The following is a 26,666-nucleotide window of genomic DNA, read 5'->3' as shown; positions in this document are numbered from 1 at the left end:
AATTGAAAGTGTACAAAGTTCTTTTTTGACCTTTAACAATTAAAAAGGAGTGACTTTCTGATGTAAACAAGTTGCATTTGAGAACATTAAAAATAAAGACATGCTGTAGAGCATTTATTTCAGCCCTTGTGCACAGGTAAGAAAAAATACCTCAACTTTATTTGACTGGATACTTGCATCAGGTTTCACAGACCCAATTTTACAGTCCTAAATAATTACTTAATTTTGCTTGGCAGGTGCTGTTTTGTTCACTCTCAAGTATTGGCATCTTTGGGTTTGTGAAACCAGCAGTTAAAGTTCACTTATTATTTGGTATAACTTCTAATTGCAGGTGTAATCTGAATCTTAACTTCATTCAATTTGGGTTCCTGCGCAAAAATAACCAACACGGCAGTGGATCCCAGATTTCTGCCACTTTTTAGCTTTTTTTACTTCTCCTCACTTTCATCTCTGTACAAAGGGGAGGGTTTCTTGAACATTGTAATATATGATGCCCAGCCTGTGCAGATTATGAGTGGGATGTTTAAAATCTCTGTACTACTCCTGCAAAGAACCATAGGTATTTTGAATTGTGATTTACACGCTTGTGGCGTGTATGGTCATTGGTTTGTTCCAGCTTTTGTCCGTTCTAGCCTCCGTCCTGTTACAGTAATAAATGTGGTCCATCAACACAAATCACTTTCACCAATATTGATGACTTTTGATAGTTTTAAATAATTAATTAATTAATTAATTAATATTTAATGTAGCAAGGTCAATCAACAAATTCTTCAAATGAAGCCTATATATGTTAAACCTGTGTTCATTGGATGATGGTATATAGTAGTCCTATGTTAGTCTGTATTCTATATTGTAAGTTGTAGTGTAGTTATATTTTATCTTGAAGAATGTGTACATTTTAATATTAGAAACAGTTATTATGAGAAGAGGTTAAGTGAAGCATAAATTGGGTTTTAGTAAAAGGCACACACAAACAAAAACTACAAATAGCTGTCATATTTTATAAACTTTTGCTTTACCTGTATTTTTAGCTTTTAATGTCAGTGTTTGAGAACAGCATGAAAGAACGGACGATAACTGAAAATGAACCATTTGACTGGGAGAAAGGAGGAACTGATTCATTATTATCAACCAGCACCTCTACCCCACCTCAGCACAACACAAGGCAGACTGCAGCCATGGTCGGGTAAGCAAATTATAATTCGAAGAGGATTGGATTACGCATACCGGTAGTACTACTTCTTCCCCCACCCACCCCGCCCCCCACCAATATGGATTTTGCATTACCCAACACATTACTTTAATGCATAGTACATTATAAGTGTTAGACATGATTTAGTTTCATTATTGAAATGCATTTAAGTTGGAGGCAGGTTTTGATAAAACTATGTATGCCCATTTGTTATGATATGCTATTTCTACATGCAGTATATCAACTGTCATACAGTATAGGTAATTCTTGTAATAGACACAGTCCCTTGTTAATTGAGTATTGCTACCAGGTAGTTAATGTTCACAAAGCTGACTGGTTTTTACTGTTGCAAAACAAGTTAAGAACAGGATACCTAACTGCTAATTCTTCCATTCTTCCAGTACTGCATTTTCTGGTGTGCGTAGAGTGGACATCTTGGCTTTTACCAAAGAGTAGGGCTATCAAATTATAGTTTGATGGTGTTCAGTGACCTTTTGACACAACATTTGTAGCAGCAATTTTACAAACCTCATAGACCATTTGAGATACTGGGTTACATAGGCCTATATGATAAATGTGTTAGTGACCATTATATGGACATCTGACCTGTATTGACTTTTTTTAATATTTCTGCCATATTCTGTCAGTAAAATTAAGTGTTGTCCAGTTAAACATGTTTTTCAGCCATTGGCCATATCAGTGATAAAGAGCCCACATGTTTTCACATATCTACTTAACTCATGTTTACAAATCATTGATTATACTGAGCTCCATTTCCCTTACTTTATGCCCTCTGGCGTTGCTTTATTTTGGGTACTGGGGGGTCCTTTTTTGAATGTTATTATTGTGATAAGATTATAGATAGCTGTTATAGATTGCTAACTGCACACATTGTCAATTGTGGTTGTATGTATTTGTAACAACTAGAAAATGCAGCCTTTTTTCCCCTTTGTTTAGGGTTGTCAATGTCACTCCAGTGCCCGGTGATTTACAGAGAGAAAACACAGATGATGTTCTGCAGGATGAACACCTCAGTGACCAGGAGAACGCCCCTCCTGTCCTGCCAGGAAGGCATGTAGAGGGCCAGCTGCCAAATGAAGGGGAGGTGTGGGAAGACACCGACTTCAACCGCAACAAACTCAGGATCAGCATCAGCAAGGTAATGTTAGTCTTACTAATGGCATTTAAACCTGCCAAGAAAAGCATATTATCATACCTATGGTTTTCCATGGTATTTAACGTGGAGTCTTTCATGCTCCTCCTTTTTGTTTCTCAGGCTCAGTCTGCACTGGAAGAGGATCCCAGCCGAGGTGCCTGTCCCATTTCCCCTGTCAGGGTTCCTCTAGAATCCCCAAGTGTACAAGTGCGATCTCTCCGGTATCGAAAGGTCAACAGTCCCGAATCTGAACGTTTATCAGCTGCTGAAGGAAGGACAGATATTCAGGACAAAAGGTCATTCTGCCGTCCTACTCACTAATTTCATTCTCATGACATTAAGGATGTTGTCCAGGTTATTCCTATAGTAAATCAGTACCCGCTTGTGGCATTTTGTATTGTCCCACATACACATTAAGCAAACAGAAAAGTACCAAACCTTAGGTTAAGTTTTGATATTATTGAGAGTGTCCAATTATTTAAACATCGTTCTTCTGCCCAATGTAACTGAATATCAACAGGCAATCGGTTTCTGCATCTAAGTCAATTACCTATTTTCACCATCCAAACCTTATGAAGGATTTTGCTAAGCTACTGAATCCTGGAGACAAGACTCAACCTGGGTAACTGGAGCCTGACCTTCATGGGTTGATAAAGAAAAATGAGTTCCCAGCCAACTGTCCTCCCTAATCATGGGAGTACAAAGGCCATGCAGAAATCCAAGTAGGCCCCTAGCCAAGGTCAAGTGTTGATGTCCAAGTGGAAATGAACAATAGTAGAGTGCATGTGTACTTAATAGTTCATTGCTGTTAACAAAGTAATTGAATTATAGCTACTGTACATTTCCACTGTCGGTAATGGGGATGTGTTTGCTATATTTATTCAAGATATTAAAACCAGAAAACGGGAAAGTAAATAAATAATACTGTACTTGCACAGACAGTATAAATCAGCTACAAAATGTCAGTGGTCCTCACTTTTGAGCAATTGCACAGAGATAATAGCAGAATTTGCTACTTCAATATTTTTCGTGAGTTTCGCTCAATCTCTTTACATCAGTTTTGTGCTTTTTTTAGGTCAAGGATGGACATTCTCGGTTCTCCTTCCAGGCAGGTATACTCTTCCCAACCTGCTCAGATGTTGTCTGTCGATACCGGGCACTGTGACAGACAAATCTGTGGGAGGATAGAGGTGTCTGCATCAGTCGAGCATGAGGCCCTCAGCAATGCTCTTAAATCTGTCCCCCTGGCGGAGGAGGAGGACTTTGATAGCAAAGAATGGGTAATCATTGACAAAGTGACTGAGCTTAAGGATTTTCATCCCGGAGCCGAGCCCAGCACTTCTGGAACTACAGACGATGAACCAGAGGAGCTTCGCCCCATTGAAGATAATGAGGAGAGGAGAAGACTGGGAGGGGCAGAGGTTGTGGTGCGGCCAAAGGAAGGGAGGACAAGGGGCATGCTCACTGTGGCCGAGGAGGACACTTCTCGTAAAAGTGGTGGGCATGGTCACTCAGTATCAGAAAGCAAGCAAGAAGTGCTCATGGAAAGCCAGGCTCAGTCGCCGTGCCACTCACTGCCTTCTACTCGCCCGAAAAGGAGGGAATCGGAGCCTGCAGGTCCCCAACGACAGGTAAGAGGTCTGATTTTAAAAGTGAGGGATCTATGACTGAATGATATACATATCACATTTTCTGGACTTGTATTTAGAATTTGTCGTAGTAGTTAATACCAGGATTTGATCATTTCTTACTTTTAAAGTTTTAAAAAGCACTGCAATGTTACCTTTTATTTTTTCCTACTTTTTAAAAAATAAAAAAAATAAAATTCAGTCTTCTTACTTGTAATGGATACATTATTTTGTCATTTATGTGAGAATTCTAAGCATGCATTTTGTTTTGTTTTTTTCTTTTATATATCATACAGTAAGTTCATTTTATAGTGCCACCTAGTTTATCAACTGTTACACTCCTACACGAATGACATAAAACAGTGACTTTATGCTTCATGATGTGATATGATACTATGCTTAGTCCTTCATGAGAATGTGGAAATACCTAAAAAAGATTTTTTACTTTTACTGGCTATGGGACCGATCACCCCTTATAAAATATGTGTATATATATATATATATATATATATATATATATATATATATATATATATATAGTAATTATATATAATATATATAATCTGACACAATTGATAAGGTGACTGCACAGTATGGCACACACAGCACTAACATTTAATAGCTGTAATACTGCATGTGTAATTTAGGCTAAGCAGTAGTTAACATTAAAAATTGACATCATACACTGCTAAATTGTGCTGCTTTTACAGTTAGCGGGGATACATTTTGTTTACAAACTTTGCAACCTTGATTATTTGAGAAGCATCTAGTTGCACTTTTTTCTTGTTTATTTACAAGCCTCTTTGTTGAGGTAGGTATTGTTTTGGATATCTATAACTGCGGACCACCTTTTTTAGTTCCTGATTATTGAAACATGTTTTATTTAAATATGTATTGAGAGATAATTCAGTGTAATTTACAAAGAAAACAAGAAGTAAAAAAGAACACATATTGACAGATGCATATATGCTCCCTAGTAATGGCTTTTGAGAACACATGTTTTATAATGAGAAATATTCTTGCTTTCAAACTGGTGAAATTGTTAGATTGTATTCCAGCAACAGTTACTGTCCCAGGTCATGTTCGTTTTGAAACTGCTAGAGAAGCAACTCCTGTGCCTCCTGAGTGTAGTACAAGAAATAGCTTGGAAGAACTTGGATTTGGCATCCTACTTTATTATTGCTTGTCAGTGACATGGCTTTGTTGTGATGTAAAATAAGTCATTCAGTTCCACAAACACAGACATACAGTAGCCTGGATTTCAAAACATTTAAAAATGTTGCTACTGTTCAATTGCTATAAAATGTTTATCAGAAAGATAAAAAAAAAAAAATGTCTTAATTAAGGCAGTGTTTTAGTTAACAAACTCAGGGGTTGAGTAGGGATGGGCAGCTAATGCTGAACTTTACATTTCACAGGGAATACCATGGAATACCTTTTTTTTTTTTTTTAATGCAAATTATCTTGTTTACTAACAAAAACAACAGTACTTATAGGATCAGGATTAAAATGTTGTCACGTTAAAGGCCAAAACATGCATTGCAAGTGCATTTAATTATTTTGGTAAGCCAACTGCTGTGTCCAGTAGCATTTTTTATTGTAAAATAAAATACACAACCCTGCTACAAGTATTGCCCATTTCAAATGTTGCCACATGTTAGTAATATCAACTGGTGGTTCCTTGGTTCCTGCTGTCAAGCTAATCGCCTCTTTTCACCCAGAGAACCTTATCAACAAAGTCTAATCAGGGATACCAGTGTATTTACTGTATTAAGACTTTGGTCAGAGTAAAACTTCCCCCTAACGCATCTCACGACACAGTTTGTCAACTGGGGGACCCAATACAAGGTGCCACTTGTGCTGAGAGGTGTTCTGTTCTGGATAAAAAAAAAAAAATGATATATATATATATATATATATATATATATATATTAGTATATTATATATATATTATATATAATATATAAAATAAAAAGTGTGATAAACCACAAACATTTCAGTTTGCAAAAAAGCCATGGTACGTTTTCATAAAGAAAATGAAATGCGACTTATCAAGTTTCCCAATCAATACATATTTCTGTCCGACTTGGATGGGTTAACAAACATGACTAATAGGCGAATTTAAGTTTTTTGGGGAGTGACATACTATACCTATGAATACTTAATTGTTTTAGACATCAAGCTGTGGTTGTTCTTAGGAGACGTTGTCCTATGTAATTGTATGTATTATGTTATTCTGTAAGATACATTTATAAATGCATATAGAAGATGGCTGTATGTAGCTTTCAATAACATAGATCTGTATTATCTGTAATGGGAAAATCTATTTGGAATATTTTACATGCATAGCTGGGTTTGCTGTAGTATTGTCAGTATAAAATAGATACAAATGTAGGTTCAAAAGTAATTTGTTGCAGGGATATTCTGATTTTAAGATGTGTGTGCTGCTCCTTGTCTCCCAGTTGCACATGTAACGCCTCCCCTCCGCCATACATATGTACTTATACCTACTACAGGAGCAGGAACCTATTAGCTTCATTATATTATAAGCATGCGCAGAAATTAACGTGTTCTCAGGTTACGTAAGAAGCTTTCAGGTTAGGTGTGCTGTAATAGAGCTATTTCAGCAGGCGCACGACAGATTACAAGATATGGATACATTTTTTATTTGACCATCAGCATCAAAAAAAAAAAAAACCCCACAGAATGATGAACAGAACAAGTTCATCCATAAGGGCTGAAGAACAGCGAGGAGATGGTGTTGTGAGTCAAAAACATAAAGACGTTATTAACCCTGCAAAATTAAGAAAATACGAAGACGGCTACTTGAATTTTGGTTTTATTTGTACTGGAAGTGGAGATATACCTCAACCGCAGTGTGTAATTTGTGCACAAGTACTGTACAATGAATGTTTGAAACCCTCCAAATTACAGAGACATTTAATTATCAAGCATGAAATATATAAAAACAAGCAACATTCCTTTTTTTAACGAAAGGCTAAGGAACTGCTTGGTACTAAAGCCGTAATGAAATCCATAACCACCGCGGTTAAAAATCTTGTAGTGTCATTGTACATAGTGGCGCAGAAAATTACTAAATGAAAAATATCCGCATACGATTGCTGAGGAGTTGATAATGCCATGTGCCATTGAAATTGTAATGGAATTGTTTGGAGAGCAGAAGGCCAAGGAACTGGCAAAAAAATACCAATGTCAAATGACTGATCACGTTTATGTCAGAAGACATATATTCGCAGTGCATTGATCGGCAGCATGACAGTGATTTTGCTATACAACTCCATGAATCCATAGACATTTCTAAAATGTCCCATTTACTTGCCTATGTTCAATAGGTGTGGAATAAGGAAATAAAGGAAGACTTTTTGTTTTACAAGGAGCTCACGACAACAAAGTCAGACTATATTTTCAAACTGTTAGGTGATTTTATTTCTTCAACAGAAATAAGCTGGACTAATTGCATTGGGGTCTGCACTGATGGAGCCACAGCAATGACTTGAAAGCATTATGGTGTTGTGCAAAAAATAAAAGCCATTGTACCTCGCACTATTTGGACACATTGCTTTTTACACCAAGAGGTGCTTCCTGTGAAAGATAATGAATTAGGTCTTCAGTGTTCTGAACACAGCGGTAACACTCGTTAATTTTATTAAATCCAGAGCAACAAACTCCAGGTGTTTTGCTGCACTTTGTGAGGAAGTGGGTGCAGAGCACCATTCCTTGCTCATGCATACAGAGGTGAGATGGCTGTTACAAGGCAGAATGTTTACCAATATATTTAATCTCAAGAAAGAGTTACATACTTTCTTAGCTGATAAGAAACCTGAACTTGCCGAAGTGCTGAAAGATGACATGTGGCTGGCAAAACTGGGTTACCTCGCAGACCTAGTCAGTGAAATTAATAAGCTGAATAAAGCAAGGTGGGAACAGTCATTTTATTGTCCCTCGTGAAAGAATTGACGCATTCAAAAGGAAACTACAACTCTGGAAAGTTTGTGTCTGTAGGGGGACTACTGATATGTTTGAGCTCATACATTCTTTCATTCAGGAACGAGACATTGACTTTGATGTAATCAAACCACAGCTGGCAGCGCATCTGTCTGGTCTACTCAACAAATTGAGTATTTACTTACTTTCCAGAAATTACGACGGAACAAGCCACTGCACATCTGTGGGCTACAATCAATATTAGTGAGAATATTGAAGCTTAACTGCCACCCTCTGTCCCATCAAAGCTGTTAGAAGAGTTCATTGACATTTCATAAGACAGTCCCTCAGAACCAAGTTCAGTGAAATGCCACTGGAGACATTTTGGTGCGAGTGCTCCAATGAATACAACACTGCTTCTTCTGCAGCACTGAAACTGTTGGTCCCATTCAGTACAACCTGCTCATGCGAAACCAGATTTTTCAGCCATGACATCAATGAAAACAAAGTACCAAGCCAGGATGAACATTAACCATGACATGCGTTTGTGCTTGGCGAAGATTCCTCCACGTCTTGACAGAATTGTTGCTCAGTACCAGCAAAAAGTTTCAAATTGAGCAAGTAAAACAAATAATATAATATATATATATATATATATATATATATATATATATATATATATACACGCAGATCCCAAAGAGTTCATAAACACAGGGGACAGTCTATACAAGAAAATACAAGAGTTCAAACACATTTGACAGTCTAGGGTACAACAACATACCGAACCACCAGTGGGTGTCTTTTGAAAACCACTGGTAAAGGGGTCCACTCAGTGTTCCTGACCAAGAGTCATTGTTAATGTTCACTGGGGAACACCCCATTGAGGAAAGCGAGTGGCGGTGACCATGAGTTTGTTGAAACCAGTGGTCATCCCAAACTAGGGTTGGTCAGGATAACCATATACATTTATAGACAAGGGTTGATTGTTAACTAATGACGTTCCCGTAGAGGGACACATCTCCTTGAAAAGAATTAGTATATACAATTTTAACACCTTTGTGACAAAACTGTTTTCAAATGCATTTAAACCTCTACAGTCCAGACTAAGTCAGGTACCTGTGCATTTTATTTATATATATATATATATATATATATATATATATATATATATATATATATATATATATATATATATACAGTACTAGTCAAAAGTTTGAGTACACTTGCTGGAAACTAGTTTTTTTTTAATAATTAACAAGGCATTCAAGGCATTTGGTTAACAAGTTTCAACAGGAAATCACCCGCCATGTCTTCCCAGCTCTTCTGCAGCAATTCCCAGACATGTAGGGTAATTGTGGGTAGCTTTGCTTTGACTCTTCTGTCCAGTTCATCCCATACAAGTTCTATGGGACTGAGGTCTGGAGACTGGGCAGGCCAGGTCATTAGATTGAGTTGTCCTTCACTTTCCTTCTTCGCCAGGTAGTTCTTGCACAACTTTGAGGTGTGTTTTGGGTCATTATCTTGCAGAAGAATGAACGACTGCCCAACTAGCCGTAATCCTGATGGAATGGCATGCCTCTGAAGTATGATATGATAGACATGCTGGTTGAGCTTGCCATGGACTTGGTAAAGATCATCAACTCTGTCACCAGCAAAGCAACCCCAGACCATGACCATGCTTGACAGTGGGAACCACACATCCAGAAATCATGCGGTCACCCTCTCTGCGTCTTACAAATACTTGACGGTTGGACCCAGATATTTCAGATTTTGACTCATCGGTCCATAAGACCGACTTCTCAAACATCCAGTTTCTGTGTTTTTTGGACCAGGCAAGTCTCTTCCTCTTATTCTGCACTCTTAACAATGGTTTCTTTGCAGCAATTCTTCCAGTTAGGCCAGCTTAACGCAATCTCTGAACAGTTGATGTTAAAACATCTGTACTTCTAGTAGCATTTAGCTGAGCTTGTATTTCATGGGCAGTTAATTGCCGGTTTCGCAGACTTGTGACTCGAATTAACATGTTCTCTGATTCTGAGGTCACCCTTGGCCTGCCTGACCTTGTTCGGTCCTCATGAGTGCCAGTTTCTTCAAATTGTTTGATGGTCTTGGCCACAGCAGTTACAGACACTTGCAAAGTTGTTGCGATTTGCCTTAAAGATTGACCTTCATTTCTTAAAGTAATTAGAGACTTTCTTTTTTCTTTGCTTAACTGAGCGTATTTTGACATTTTCTGCTTCCTTACATTCAGGAATGACAAACTTGTGGCTATGCTACCTATTTATAGTAATCATGGACCCTCACTTGTTAACAATAATTGGTGACAAAAGGTTAATTAGGTAACATGCTAGTTAACCCAGAGAACATCTAACAAAGACACTTTTATACTTAGGCCAGTGTTCTAACACCGTGTTATACACATTTCAGACTTTTAACTGACTTGGGCTTCAGACTGAAATCCCCTTGCTTTGGGTGACCATTTCATTGAAATTGACAAGATTTACATTTTCATTTAAAAATAAAATTTTTGAATGCAATTCACTTATGATTATTAGCTTATATAAGTACATGTATCATATAATGAAATATTAAGTGTTTATAGACAAGTTTATACAGTTAAAAGCATAGATAATTATGAAAAACCTGGTTTCAAGCAGGTGTAATCAAACTTTTGACTGGTACTGTATGTATGTGTGTGTGTGTGTGTATATATATATATATATATATATATATATCCAGTATAGTATAATATATATAAAAAAACATAAGTAGACCCAGGGTTGCAGAAAAATGGAGATATAATACATTATAACTAGAATTACCTCAGCAGTCATTTTGATTGTCAGGGTAAAAACAGTGGGTTTGGCTTAGTGCTGCTGAACTTGAGAGTTTCGCGCTTGTTTTGAATAGCTACAGGAGACATTTTCCGACGTGATTTATCTATCAACTGCTGTAAAAATACTTATTTTCTATTTTAAAATACGTATTTTCTAGTTAAAATGAATAGACTAATACAACGCATGACTGCACAGCAAGTCTTAGGCGTGATTATATTGAAAAAAATAAGTTACTGAATAATAGTCTACCAAACCAGCTATTGCAAGACTGGAGACGGAAATTACCGTTGAATAGCTAACAGAGTCAAACTCAGGCACAAAATAAAAGGGTAAACAGAAAACACTCTTAAGCAATTGTCAGAAACTCCCACTGCATGTCAAAAGTCATCTCTGAGCTGTTAAAACCACTCTGTTTTATAGCCCAGCATTTGCAATCACAAGTCCCCTTCCAGCACCACCCCCAAGTCTCGTGTCAGTTCTCGTGTTGTAACAGGTTTCCCTCACCTGTAACAAGCAGGCTGCAAAAACTGTGTTTCAGACAATATCCTGAAGGAAAAAAAAACAATAACATCAAAACCCAAATTTTTTTGCAAACCAAAGTTTTTACGTTCCAAATATCACAGGCACCATGGGGGAATGTCTGATTTACAAAGAAATTTTGGGAAAATACAAGTCAAATCGGAATTAAAGGTAAGCACTATGTTTGGTATGTTAAAATAAACAACAACAATTTTTTTTTGTGAAAAAAATATAATAGAGCTTGTGCTAGAAATGAGGGACAGAATTAGAAAGGTCACCCCCATTGTTCTGAAAACACATGGAGAAGGCTCAAGCCACGCAAAAGGATAATTATAATCGACAGGCACAGGTCAGAACATTTTTACTAGGTGATAGGGTAATGTGGGTGGTGCCCACCCCATAGAGCAAACTCTTTGCACGGTTGCAAGGACCGTATGAGATATTGGAAGCGGTCGGTCCGGTGAATTATAAAATCAGGCAACCGGATCACAGAAGAACGGAGCAAATTTTAAAGCCCTGGAGAGACAGAGAACCCATGTTAGTGACTGAAAGTGATCGTTTATCAGTCTTAAAGGTTCAGATGGGTCCTTAATTGAGTGAAGAACAACATAAAGAGGGAGAAAAATTGGAAAAAAAAATAAAATTGATCTCTTTATAAACTTACCAGGGAAAACAACAGTGGTGGATCATTACATAATTACAGCCCCCAGGGATCAAGGTAAAGATGAGACCCTATCGGGTGCCTGAAGCAAAGAGGGTCAAAGTAAAGACAGAAATTGAAAAAAATGTTAGAGCTGGGTGTTGTAGAAGAACCAACTAGCGATTGGACTATCCCTATATATTTAAATATTTGTCCACCCTTGACCTAACTAGAGGATACTGGCAGATTACCCTAACAGAAGCAGTTAAAGAAAAAACAGCATTTGTGACTCCTGAGGGTTTGTTTCAGTCATGCCCTTTGTTCTACGTGGTGCTCCTGCAACCTTCCAGAGGTTAATGGATAAGATATTAAAACCGCACGCCCCGTATGCCTCAGCTTATCTAGATAATATAGTCATCTTTAGTGAGGACTGGGAGACCCATCTGGGGAAAGTTGAAGTTGTTTTAAATAGTCTTAGGGAAGCAGGGTTGACGGCTAACCCTGAAAAATGCTACTTTTATCTAAAAGAGGCAAGGTATTTAGGGTACCTGGTCGGGAATGGAATAGTAAAACCCCAGCTAAATAAGGTGGAGGCTTCATAGATTTGGCATTACTTTCACAGATAATAGATGGGGAAGAGCGCCCTGTTATTTATCTGAGCAAGAAACTGCTGCCAAGGGAACAAAGGTGTGCCATAGTTGAAAAAGAGTATCTGGTAGTAAAATGGACTATTGAAACTTTAAGGTATTACCTTCTACGTAGAGAGTTTACCTTGGTGACAGACCACACTCCCCTAAAGTGGATGAAGGTAAACAAAGAAAAAATTGCTAAAGTGACCCGTTGGTTCTTATCCCTACAGCTATACCGATTTAACATTGAACATTGTAGTGGTTCAAAAAATGGAAATGCAGATGGGTTATCCAGGGTCCACTGCCTCTCGGCGGAGTACGCTCCAAACCATGGGTTTGAGCTGAGTGGGGGGATATGTGGTAAGGTCACAGAGGGAAAGTATGTAAGCTTGAGGTTGTCCAAAGCCTTATTCCCTGGTGAAATGTAAAACTGCAGTAACAATGTACCAACCACTAGATGTCATAAGAGTGGCTGACAATACACCTGTGCAGAATAAAATTAGGTAATGGTACTGTTGTAAGGGTTACAAATTGGTTAATTGTTTGTAATTAAGATAGTTTGAACAAGGTATAAAAGACTCAGTTTTGTCTGCATTGGGATGGGTGAAGTAGAAGTCGTGTTGGGAGTTGGTGGTGAGTTTATGCAAAATTAAAACTTAATACAACAACTGTGTATACTATATTGAGCTGAACCGTGGTTTTTGTAACGGGAAAACAGCTCATCTGTCCCGTTTTAGTTTAGGGCCAGGGAATGTTTAGTTAGAGCTCTGGACAGAGCCAGGCTTTTGTTTTGGTTTTTGTTTATTAATAAAATAAAAGTACGCAAAAAAGCGTTTAAACCTGCAACCTCCAAACTGTGTGCCTATTTTCCTGCCGTTGTCTGCCTTGACCGTTAGCCACTTTACCACAATATATATATGCTTTGAACCAGTGTTAAAAGGTATTATTTTAGAGCAAGTGTGTCAGTATTCGTTAGTCACTGAAACATTTTTTTAATGATTTCTCCCCAATAATTAATTTGTCAGCCAAAAAAAAAACAGTTTCAGTCTCTTTTTTTGGTGTCTTCACCATCAGCGAAGATTTCAACAGCATGCACAGAAAGCAAGTGCAAGTCTTCCCCCGCCTGACACCTTTTCCTCCACTCTTATTGGTCTTTTTCAGTTGGAGGAAGGCAGGCAATCCCAACACTCTTCCCCGAGGTCCAACCAATTGAGAAGACTGGCATCCTATGTTTTCTCCTCCTCAACTCTGGAAACGGAGCACTACCCTCATCTTGGTGGTACTTTCCTACAACGCAGTCGTTCAGCTGAGAGCAGCCCTGCTCGCTTGCCCCATCGAAGACACATGCCCCTCTTGTCTGGGGGCCAGAGATTTAGGCCTTCGGTCCTCAGTATGTCCAGGGTACAATTTCAGCAGATGTTGGCCAAATTAATTAACAAAACATGAGCTATATCCCCTCACACTCTGCCCTCACAACCCCCTCAGAGAGAAGGGATGTTCCTTATTTATGCAATAAACTTCGTCTGCTTCATTCATTCATTCAAAGTTTAATGCAGTACTTGAGCCCAAAAAACAAATAATGAGACCTATTGCCATGGGAAGAATAGCAACAAAAGAAGATTGTCAGGCGGTGTTAATGACATTGTAAATAAGGAGAAAATATCACTGTTGAAGATTACAAGTATAAAATACAGCTATTGTAAATTATATTTTAATATAGTTTAATATAGTTTTTTGGATGTTTCTATAATACAAAATAAGCTGCTATTCACATTCTGGAAAAGTCTTGCTTAAAAACCTCATACAGGAACACACTGGACCCGCTATACCTTCTTCCCATTTATGTAGAGGTGGGGATTTGGCATAGATGCTTTTACTAGTTGTCGTGCATTTTCTGTTACCTGTATTTATAGTAATATTATTCAGGGTCCATTGTGCTTTTTTAATTACCTTCCACCAATAATGCTCTTGATGTAGTGTATGTGCATCCCTTGAAAGGGTTCCTATTTATTGCTATGTTCCTATGTATTGGATAGCTAAATTAAATTAAAAAAAAAAAATAGTTGAGCTGAGTTAAATGTGGGTGGAATAACTAACTGTGATCTATGGGTTAAATCAATCTCTCTGTTTTGAGAGCAGCGCTTCCATTTATGATTTTAACAAACACATATACCCCCGCATTCCCCCCACAATGCACTGCATCCCCTTTATGTAATACCTCATTGCACTGTACAGTAGCAGCTGAACAAAGAAGATAAATAAGATGTATTCAATGCAAGAGTTTAAACCTTAAATAATTCAGTTCTTATTACTGAATAAAAGTTCAGTTATGCGTCCTGCAATAACACGCAGACATGACTTACTGCAGCACTTTAAAATGCAACTGAAAGTCACTTTGTTCTATTTAGAAAAGCAATTTTGTGTGATAAAAGATGCAGTTTTGCCTAGTGAACTCTAAATAGTGAGAATACATGCTCTAACAAGACTTTTCATTCATGGTTTCTCTCTACTTACAGAAAAAAAAAGTCAGGACTGAAGGAGAAATAAGAGTGGTCTATGTAGGAATGCAGAATAAAGTCCCATGTTATATACATCACAGCAGTAACATTATTTAAAATAACACATTATGCTTAGCTTAATAATATGTGGCAAACTATATTATATGCAGTTTATTGTAGTTCTATACTTTTAGCTTATTGTGTAGGGCACAGTTGAAGATTGGTTCTTTCCGTTGTGTGGAATAAATTGCTTTTTATTCACTTATTCATGGTCGCCTCACTGAATTACGGAAGCTGACTAAAAATGTCTAAAATTTTTCTCTTGTAGTAATATTATGTCCACCCGTTAGCTACACTTTGGGTATGATTAAATAAAAAGCATAGCACTGGTATAGATTTTGCACTATACTGCTGTTTTGCTGCTGTCCATACTGCTTGTATAAATGAAGCAGTACTGTATGTCATCCAGTTGTCCACCTCTGTTGTACATCAGAATTAGTTCACAGAATCTTTTGCTACTGTTAAAGTAATGTCTTTAATTGTACAATATACACAATACCATTGTTGTAAACTGCTAAACTATGTTCTAGAAAAAATATAATAGTTCAGTAATTTACAAAGCAGACCAGCACCTATTTAATTGCTTTATTCAGCTAGGACTGGTACATTAGTATCATTACAACACATAATGTAATATGCAAGTAAATGATGCACCATGTCTTCATTTATTTAGTGTTTTTCACTTCATTGTAATGTTTATTTCCAAAGAGTTTATTTCTTAAGATGAAGTTAAAGCTTTTGCTGCTATTACAGTATATTTTGTTGTGTTTTCCGTGTACATCACCTGAGTGCAATACTTACTGATTCGTTGCTGATGATGACTAGATATTTAAATGAACTGTCTGATTATACAGTTTGCCTAGTAACAGTAGGAGAGTAACCAAAAAGAAAAAAGTTACAGGGTTCTTTAATGTTTTCTTTCTAATTATTGAAGTGTGAGGCTGCTGTAAGTCATAACTCAATTTTGTTACACAAACACATAATCTGTAGTCGAGGTTATTCTTTTGTTCTAAAGTAAATCATTTCTGTTACTGTGATGAATGCAAGCACCACAGTGCTGAAATTACTCACTGTGTAGTACATTCATTGCTTTTATGTTGTCATGTTGGTTTGTTGTTTTGGAGTTCTTTGCTTATATTTTGCCGAATCAAGCACTTAAGGCATTGGCTTGCGTATGCTAAACAGCGATCAGAATGTGATGATCTGTTACAGGGGACCTTAACAGAGAGCATTAAGCTATAAGTCTGCAGGACAGTCTGTTCTTTTTTTTTTAGGAGGAAACTATTGCTTGTTAGTTGCCAGATTTACTTAACTTAAAATTGAAACCACAAACCCTAACTAAGAAATCATTTTTTGTGCAGGCTGTTTTGAAGGGATCTTATTCCAAAAAATGACAAATGTCAAATTAATACTAAGGACTTTTAGGTCAGCTGTTCAGAAAGTTCAAAAACTGTTTTATTTCTAAATCAGGGATGTCAGTGTTTAAACTTGAATTTTAAACCTGTATGGTCCTCAACCAGACTATTTACTTATTACATTCAGTTGCCTGAAAGTATATTGTTTGCCCACTTACGCATATTGATCAAAAATGCTGATTGAGGTGTTCAGAATACACCTCAAAGAGCTTACGTTAAGAGAAGTGTTTGTTAGTAGCAGAATTATTTTTATTTTTTATATATATATATATATATAATGTTTCATAGTAAGTCAAAATGATATTAAAAGTAGTCACATTTGACCAATTTTGGGTAACTATTAGCTGTGTTGCATATGATAAGTGTGTAGGCTTCATCAGACAAAACAAATTTACAGTAGGTAAGGATTTGCTCTGTAAAAGGCTCTTTTTTGTAAATGATATCAGCCATTAGGATACTGTATAATGAATATATATGTTCCTTTTTAACAGGCTGCTAAATTGTGGGTGTTTTAAGGTAAACAATTTTGCATTCATCTGCATGTATTTCAGTCTGTATAAAACACGCTGTATTTCACACGTTCTGTATTTGTTTTCAATGAGAGGTGCTTCACGAGAGTCTTGAGCTTTTTAACATTACCCTTTTATATCCAGTTCACTCGCCACTTTACTGCCAACAGACGATTTGCAAAGGCAACTTCATCAGGGTTTTTTCCTGACCATAAAAAAATGAAAATAGCCATACAAAAACTGATGGAAAAACCCAAGCTCTTCTACCATGAAGCACTTCATATTTTTTGTTTTTGTTTTTGTTTTATAATTGTTGTACCTTGGCACTGGTAAAAGGATACTCACGGGTCAGAGAAAAATAAAACTATACTTTAAATTTCTAGGGCTATTCATTTTAACCATTGACTCTTATCATACTAGTCTGTTCCAATGGTTTTAGGAGAAATATATTTATTCAACAGCAAGTAGGCCAACCAGCTGTGGCACAGTATGAGTTGTTTTGTGCCTATTCACCTTTTGTAAATGGTTGTTTTAGCTATTCAGCTGGCAAAGCCCAGTCATTTGTGAAAGGGTTGTTTGTCAGAATTGACTTTATTTTTCTAAGCTACTCATTTAGTGTGTAATCGGTGGCCTACAAGGGTATGTACCATAATATAGCCATTTATTAGGAGCATGGGTGGTTTTGTTTTTAAATTTAAATCTCAAAACAATTAAAATAGCAACTCTAAAATCTTACTGTAAACCAATATTTACATGGGACCACTTATTTTATTTGTTCTTGTATATTTTATTAGAAATATTTTAACTTATTCCGTTACAAATTGCTTGCTTTTAAAATCAGTGATGAATTACATCATGTGAGATTTTATTATGGTGGTAGTAGTAGAAGCAGTAGTATTAGTAGTTGTTTTTGTTGATGGTTTAGTAATGGGGAAGATAAAACATCATTTTAAGAAGAAAAAAATATGAATTAGACAGTAATGTATGTTATCCCCCGTAAACTTTAACAAATGTATGGTTGATCAGGAAAACAAACCCCAAGACCACTAGTACTGTGTCAGTAAATGCATACGAGTGCAGTGAATTTACTAGATTGCAAATACGGTGCGGATATGTTCTCTTTAATTACTGTACAGGATACAGTTTATAATATTTATTTGGAGATTAACATTTTTCTTGCTTTGAAGGTTACATGAGCCCAGTTAGCATAGCTTTAAACACATCTGTATACCTTGTGGCATCCTGCAACATCCCGTATGACAGTGTGCCTCATCATTAACATTTACGTTTTAGTTTGCAATTGTAATGGGAAGCCTGAAAAACTGTACAATTTCAGTTTTACTGCAAATAGGTGATCCGTGAGTGTCTTTTCAATAAAAAGTCTTTCTTAAAAATGTAATCAGTTTTGTAACGCAATAACACTGTACAGTAGGCTTGTAATATCTACAAGTAAAGCATGCATTTTAAACTTTTTAATAAAAGTTACTAATGTACATATATATGCATATTGGCATGCAACAATATATAGCTGTATATAAAGCAAAACACAATCTACAGAAAACTTGAAATCACAAATGGGCTGAGTGATTTAAAAAAAAAAAAAAAAAAAAAGCTGTGCAGTGGATTTTTGTGCCTTTTTTATTCATGTATGTAATCTAGACAATCTGGAAAAGCTTGTATACAACCAAAATGTTATTAAAAGTTTTGGTGAAAGACTTTAAAAATTTGTTGTGTCTTTTTTATTGATTTTGTATAAGCAAGAAAAGGCAAGTAAGTAAATAAGGCTGTTTATATTGTCGTTCAAATAGAATGGTTCTTGCTGAAAAGGGGATTGAAGAAAACTTAAAATGCAGTGCATTTATAGAATGCTGTATGACCCTGGTTGTGTAATTCCTGACCACTGTTTGTTTGTTTATTTAAGATTTTTAATACGATTTTAAATAGGAACAGTAGTTATACTTGTAATTTGTTACAAATGGTAGTCCCTCCTTTAAGGCATTTTCCATACTTTTAAACAATCACATACACTACTGTAAAATGTTTTTAAAAACCATGGTATACAAACTACTCTATTTTATTAATCTACAAAGCAGCAATATTAGAATATATTTCTGTTTGCAATCATTGGAATTACCTAACTGTTTGTGAAAAGAACATGCACTGTTGTGAAAAAAAGGGACCATTACATATTAGCAGTGAAGTGTGTTAGTGAATCCTGCTTGAAGGATTGATGTTGGAGGGTTCAGCTGTCTTGGGTCCACTTTGGCAGTCTTACCATGCCTCTGATGATTTGTAGTGTTGTAGAGTAGGTTGTAGTTGGCAGGACAGATTGCCATGCCTGATGCATATTTTTTTTCATAATGGGGATAGGTGCTAATAAGACCAGAATGACCCTGTCTATCAGTCAAAGCAGTGCTTTCTAAGGCATATGGGTTGAACGTGTTTTGTTACTGTGCTGCTCTTCCTTAGCTTATAAGTGGATCTGGAAGTTCCAAGCTTCTTCTTACATTACAAACATTTTAAAATTGATGACTTTGCTGAAAGAATAGCTGACATCATCTTAATGTGGCAGCATAGAGGTTAGGTGGATCCGCAGTTTGAATCTGAATCCCATGCCGACTGTACATTTTTAAAGACTTAAGAACAAATGACCTACACACATTGATGATGTGATGGTATTTTTTAACCTCTTTCCTTTCTATTAAAGTGGCCCCTGGGAAAGTTTAGGTAATAAATGAGAAATGTAAAAATGACATACATATAGAATTCTACAAGTATTGGGATATCTTTTTTAATTGACTGCTTTTTTGTATTTTAGTAAGAAACTAGATAAAAAAGATAAATAGACTATATAGACATACATTTACTTATTGTAGTATTATGGATCAGTATAAAGGGTCCTATTAGCTGAATTGGCTGCTTCTTTTTGTTAAGCTCGATCAGTTGTATCAAGTTAGTAATTCCTAATGGTGAAGTTCTGGTAGCTGGCGATAGTAAAGGTGAGCTGCAGATATGTTAAAACAATTTCTTATCATAAATTAATTACTAGTAATCTTCAGTTTCTACTGTATCTAATCGGCATACACATATATAATGATTGTTTTGATATGAATTTACATTCTGTTCCTTGACACCAGTGGGGAAAAATAAATTTCTTATTTCAAACACAGCCTTTGTAAACATTAATACAGCTTTACCTTGTTTGTTTCAGGTACTGTCATCCAAACCTTTTGAACAGAATGGTCTGCCTTTGTTGCTGCCTTCTTGTCCACCTTATGAAGAATATAGATCAGGGGACCAGGCCCCTGAAAAAGAAATGAAACCAAACAGCCTACAACAACATCAAAGAACAAAGAGAGTGGATTTCCTAGCAGTCGTCTTGACTGGCCACTTGCTGCATCGCCATGAGTTTAATGTAACGCCACTTGAAGAAAAGTATGAAGAGAAGCAGGACGTGCTAAAAGAAGCAGCAGAGTCCCACAGCGAGTCAAGCAGTGAGCTCAGTCAGAAGAGCACAGAGCGTAGCCAGGAAGGAGCCCCATCCACTCTCCTTGCTGATGATCAAAAAGAATCCAAGGGCAGGGCCTCAACTGTAGAGGGAGACCTTGAAATGGAAGAAGGTTCTAAAACTTTGGTCTTGTTTTCTCCAGGTGATATGAGAAAATCCCTAATAGCTGGTGACCTTGCACCAGATGTAGATTTGGGAACAATGGCTGCCATCACCCCTCAAAGTGAGAGACCTCAGCCCATGGGCAGCCAACTGGATGTTTCCGAGCCAGGGACTCTGTCCTCAGTTCTCAAATCTGAACCAAATCCACTGATTGCAGCCACCGCCACATCTTCTCCATTCACCAAAATTGAACGTACATTTCTCCACATTGCTGAAGTGTCACACATGAACATCATGTCTTCCAGTGGCCAGCAGTTTAGACAAGACGACTTTGATTTCTTCAGCCCAGCTGAAGAGCCTTTGGCTGAAGAAGAGTTTCAAGAGAAAGAAACAGTGAAGGTGACTGGTGAGTTTAATTCTACTGAAAAGGAGGCAGAAGTTGAAAGTTCTGCACCGGCTGCTATTCAGTCAAAAACCTCTACTCAAAGACCTGCGAAAGATCTTAAAATCCAGAATGACCTTGATATTTCAGTTGAAAACCAACATGACCAGATGGCAGAAAAAGATTTGCCTGGTTTGGTCTCTATAGTGTCTGAGCAAAACATTGTGGATGCAGATGGTTTGCCACATGAGGGGCCTCTACCTGAAGTTAAAGAAGAAGCTGAATTACAGTTAGAAGGTCCCAGTGTATCTGCAGAGAAAGCTATTCCAAGTAAGGTCCTAATGACCAGATTTAAGAGCCGAATACCCATCTTACTGTCTGAAGAGGACACTGGTTCAGACCATTCAGCTTCTCTTTCTTTCAAAGAACAGTTGTACAAGAGGGCAAAGCAGCCAGATCTGGCACGCTTAATAATGGATAAACGCCAGGGCCGATTGATGAGGCTGACCTCATTCTCGACCTCCTCTGCAGATGATCGAAGAAGAGCCTCAGAAACTCTGTCAACCACAGGCTCTGAAGAAGACACCCATGACTCTGATGATTCCTTCCCCAAAAAGGCATTCATACAGAAGGCAAAATCCTTGGACAAGGAGCAGGAAATACAAAGGCCTAAGAGCAGAATCCCCAGACCTGTCATGCCTGTAAAGAAGGTTTCAACCCATTTAGGATCTGGCATCCCCTCATCACCCCCCCAGACAGTACCTAGTGCTCAGAAATATGAATCTACAATTGTAAATGGGTATGTTTGCTTTATTTTTTGTGAGTTTGTATTCATTGTATCTACTATGTTATGTTCTTGAAGAATAATCTTTTTTTACAACTACCAGGGATGGAAATTAATAAGCATTATTATTTAGCATATTATAAATAATCATTTAGAAAACTCATAAACGATGCATATGTCAGAGCTATAAAATAACATTGAGTAGCTAGTATCATCTCAGCTTCAATGGACATGCAGTGGATATGGTATAGCCATATAAGGTAATTGTGTGGGGATGATTTGAAAGAATGCCCTTTGACAGAATGCCCTTTGATTTACATAAATTTGAAATAATTAATATTTATTCAGTGCCAAGTTGAGTTAATTCCATGTTTCTGCTTTCTTGGCTATATAATTTTTTTTATAAAAAAGGACATATTTGTTATTTTGGGATGCGCAGCAGACACATCAATAATGATAATATTAAAGAAGTGATAACTTTAAAATCTGTTTTCTTACATATTATCAGAACAAGCATAATTATCTCTGGTTATGATTATTGTTAAGCTGAAGATATTTTGGTCCTTTGCTAACTTTTATACTTTCATTTTAAGATATGGAGATATTTCAAATATCAGTTCACTTCTGTGGATCAATGTTACTGCAGTGGTCTAGCTGCAATCAGATCAATTGATTAAGATCACTGGACGGGATTAAAGTAGATTAAGACCTCTTGCAATTTTTAACTATTTATTAATATTAAAAAATGTCATTAATCAGTTGATGTATTGCAACCGGCCATCTGAAAGCACACGCTTCCCAATTACATCACAATTATGTGATGTACGATAAGTCAACTACCAGTTTCTTAGGTCAACTGTCAATTTACTATTCAATTATCTGGTGCTACCGCTATCATATACAAGTAATTAAATTGATGCAGATACATTTAGAAAGATGTACATTTAAGTGTCCATTATATCCCCAACATGTTGAGAAGTGTATTGTTATTTACCAGCAGATGATAAAGGCATATTTTACTTATTATATTATTGTCTAAGTAGAGAAAATATAATTGTAATAACTGTGTATCATCATAAGATAAAGTGCCACCATTTGGCCATATGTAATTGTGAAAATTATCTGAAATGGAACAGGTTCTGTACTCCATAATTAACATTTTACATTACTTATTGACAGCAATTTTGAATTAATAAATTATTATTCTTGGCATTGCAGGCTTCAAGTGCAAAAAACAGGGAATGCAAGCATTAATGTCCATTATGACCTGAGGTCAAAACAGCCCCAGCCTTCACCCAGCCCAGCGCCTTACCATGAAAGCCCCAGAATGCCCAACCGTGGATCACCTAGGAGCCACATATTCCCCCCTCCACGTAGCCTCAGTGCTTCCCCCAGGAGCTACTCCACCTCCCGAACAGACAGCCCTTCCCCATCACACCAGCGGAGGCAGCCAGTGACCACTGAAGTCAAGAGGCAGTATATTTCATTCCGATCAAACAATGCCCCTCCATTTAAGCCAAAAGCTCAGGCTGCTGGGATCACAGACGACTCTTCACCCCTGTCACCTGCTGGCAAGCCTGGAAGAAGGATGAGACCTAAAATACAAATCCAGCCCACCAAAGGAAAACAAGAAGCCTCTGAAAGCAAGTTTACTGCCAGATAATAACCTTACTTTTTAAAAGTCTGTCTTGCATGGCAATTCATGCTTATAATCTACCTTGCCTCAAGTCCTGGGCCAGACCAAATGCATGTTTGTGGTTTCTTTCTAGCTTAAGATATCATTCTGTAAAGAAACTGATGAATTGGCAGTGGCATTTTTCCCAATCCTGCCTACCTGTATATTATATAGAAACATATAAATGTGTATTTACTATATATAGTAGGGCTGGATGTATATTCTATGCTATGTAATATTAATGTAGTGGGATCTTTATTCAGTAGTATTATGGTACTGCAAATCACTTGGTGTTGCAATAATTGTGTTTTGAATTGAGAATGAGGAAAGCATGCATTGATATCATTGTTCTTAATAGACACATTATGAGTTGTAGTGTCCATTGACGTACATCAAGCAACAGTTATGCAGCAACTGTTTATTATATATATATATATATATATATATATATATATATATATATATATATATATATATATATATATTTAATGATCTTATTGCAATATCATGTCCTGGCAAGTTCCATTACTATGCAGACCATTTGGATATAACATAACACAAAAAAAAAGTTTTCCAATTTCTTTGCATAAAGAGAAACAAAATAACATGCCTTCAACAGTTGTGGGTATTTGCTTTAAAGTGTCAGCAAACACATACCAGAAACCTTAAACCTTCAAAATCACAGAGGCCTCAGTCATATCGATCTCAGCCTTAATATATATAGTGAAGCAGTTAATGTAATTATAAAATATACAGTATATAATATACAACAATGTTATGCCATTAAGTTCATTTGTATTATCAATTTAATGTTTAAAAGGTGATCTATTTTATCCTTGTCACTTGACCTTCTCTTACCTATTGTCTTACAGGCACAATACTGAATGATTTGATAATTACCTGGTGTACTCTTATCAGAGTTTTTCAAAATTTTGATTTCAAAAAATTTAAATAAATGTTAATCCAGCTCAACTGTAACATGAAAAAAAAAGTTTTAAAAGAATATTATGGAGATGTATGTATGCGTGTGTATGCGTATATATGTACTGTATGTGTGTACGAGAGTGTTTCATTTCTTTCTCACAGTGGTAAAAATGGCTGAAGTTTAAGGTCTTGCAAACCCCAAAGTGTTTATTTGGTCTGGACTCTGAAGAAAAATAAACATGAGACACTGCAGCACTGAATAAGCCCTGGATTCGCTGTACCCCTTTTATGAAAATAAGCATGCCTTTTAATACTTCTACTAGTTTTCAGTGCTCAATAATTATTTAATCAAATTGTATGTAAAATATATTTATTTCTGAAAAACAAACACATCTTTTTTTTATCTGGTTAAAAAGATTATAGAAGTCTTTTTAAGGCATTTGGATATATATATATATATATATATATATATATATATATATATATATATATATATATATATATATATATCTCTCAAAAGCTGACAAAACCAGGCACTAAAGGTTTGGGTTCTTCAGCTTGCTACACGTTGTTCAATGCTGCAGCTAATCTTTATTACATGTAAAATGAAGGTTATATGTTATAAACCATTTATTTGTCTGATTATCATTGGTAGATTAAGCATAAAATTACTAAGGAGTGAATCACATTGAAAGTAAGTTTGTGTGGAGACTTCAAAATTAACTGTGAAACCGTGGTACTGAATCGGGGTGGGGTGGTTCAAGAGTTTATTCAACTGACAGGTCCTCAGTGCCATTTCAGATTACACTAGAGTCACCGTAATGCATCCATAAACTACGAGATTGTGTTTAAAATGCTTCTATCCATCAAGACAAAACTGATTATTTATTTGTATGCTGTTGCTTGTCAAGTTTCATTAGAACATTGTTCCCAGTTCTCAGCAGGTAAAAACTCGCTTGTGAAATAGCCTCATTAAAATATTTTGCTTATTTTTAAAGAGGTGGCGATTATCTATTCAATGATGCCAAGTTATGTAGTAAATAAGGTGGCTGAGTGGGTCACAATGAATGATAAATGTCTTTTTCAAATATAACTGAATATTTATAGGTCAAGGTTTTGTAGCAACAGAGAGGGCAGACATTAGGCCAGTTTACATGTTGGTTTGTTTCACGTGAATGGAGAATGCGCGTGAAACTTGGCAGGGAAAGCTTGTGAAAATGTCCCAAAAAACGGTCTCAGTATTTTACCATGAAAGTCTCCATTTCTTCTGAGATTCTAGGAAATGCTCATGAAATCAACGCCCACTTATGTAAACACGAGTTTCTCGTGAAAATGTTTATTAGCTAGTCCTTTCCTAAAGCTTCTGTGAAAGTCACATGGGAATACTTTAAGTTACTAAAACTTTGCATAATGCTAATCATTCACGGATCTAAATGTGTTTGTAAAGTATCATACAGATTGTATTTACCAAGTTTCTGTTTAAAACTATTACTAAAATTGTTTGATAAACTGCATCGTGGGCTTGTGAATTCAGGTGGTTACAGCTGTACAGTTCTTCAGAATACATTTGCAAATAGCTTTCTAAACAACTGTCAAAACATCTTTATTGTAAAGTACTACTAAGTACTTTGTTTAAATGTGTATAACTATACTCCAGTGCAATTTCTCCTAGTTACTTATGTCTGAGCAAAACCTGTGTCCATCCTTCACTTGCGTCTGTTGGAGTGATGAAGAGAGTAGGGTGTTAATATCCATAAGGGAAGAGGATATGATGAGGCAGCTTGATACAATGCACAACACGAATATTGTTTAACCCACTCTCAAAATAAAATGTGATGTGGAATTTTCATGACTTATTTCTTGGGAATCAACAATACTACTCAATATTCTAGCAGTCATATAAGTACAGCGCAAAAGATGATTCTATATTTGGTATAAAGAGATTCAAAATAAGCTAATGAAACAAAAATTTGATGCAAAATAAAGTACATCGTCAGGTTACAAATAAAGATAGCAGTGCATCTCTAATAGCAGGACCCTCTTCATATCTCTGTTGTGTAATTCTTGCTGGAGGCTGAGGTAGCTGTTCCTCTGTTTGTCTGAACACCTCCTTACGGTCCTGGCACAGGTTGTGCAAGATACAGCAGGCTGTAATAATTTGGGGAACAAGCTTGTGGTTCACTTCAGTACTCTTCACTAGTATCTGTCCCCTCCCTTGCAATAGCCCAAACGCCTGTTCTACAACCACTCGGATTTGGCCCAC

At 36.6% G+C, this 26,666-nt stretch overlaps 1 protein-coding gene across 3 annotated transcripts in view; it reads left to right on the top strand.

The window, feature by feature from the left end:
- The window catches only part of LOC121316166 (tau-tubulin kinase 1-like), a 57,652-nt gene extending 33,768 nt beyond the window's left edge, over nucleotides 1-23,884 (top strand). For all 3 annotated transcript variants that reach the window (XM_041251025.1, XM_041251026.1, XM_041251027.1), the window contains 6 exons: nucleotides 1,032-1,186; nucleotides 2,150-2,351; nucleotides 2,469-2,644; nucleotides 3,424-3,979; nucleotides 20,240-21,819; nucleotides 23,023-23,884. In XM_041251025.1, the coding sequence (XP_041106959.1) occupies nucleotides 1,032-1,186; nucleotides 2,150-2,351; nucleotides 2,469-2,644; nucleotides 3,424-3,979; nucleotides 20,240-21,819; nucleotides 23,023-23,467 (3,114 nt within the window). In that variant the 3' untranslated portion in view covers nucleotides 23,468-23,884. The remainder of the gene's footprint in view (nucleotides 1-1,031; nucleotides 1,187-2,149; nucleotides 2,352-2,468; nucleotides 2,645-3,423; nucleotides 3,980-20,239; nucleotides 21,820-23,022) is intronic.
- Nucleotides 23,885-26,666: the final 2,782 nt, after the last annotated feature.

This window comes from Polyodon spathula, chromosome 5, assembly GCF_017654505.1.
Source record: "Polyodon spathula isolate WHYD16114869_AA chromosome 5, ASM1765450v1, whole genome shotgun sequence".
In the NCBI taxonomy this organism is placed as follows: domain Eukaryota; kingdom Metazoa; phylum Chordata; class Actinopteri; order Acipenseriformes; family Polyodontidae; genus Polyodon; species Polyodon spathula.
Note: the sequence above shows the minus strand (reverse complement) of the source record. Positions and strands in the feature narration are given on the sequence as shown.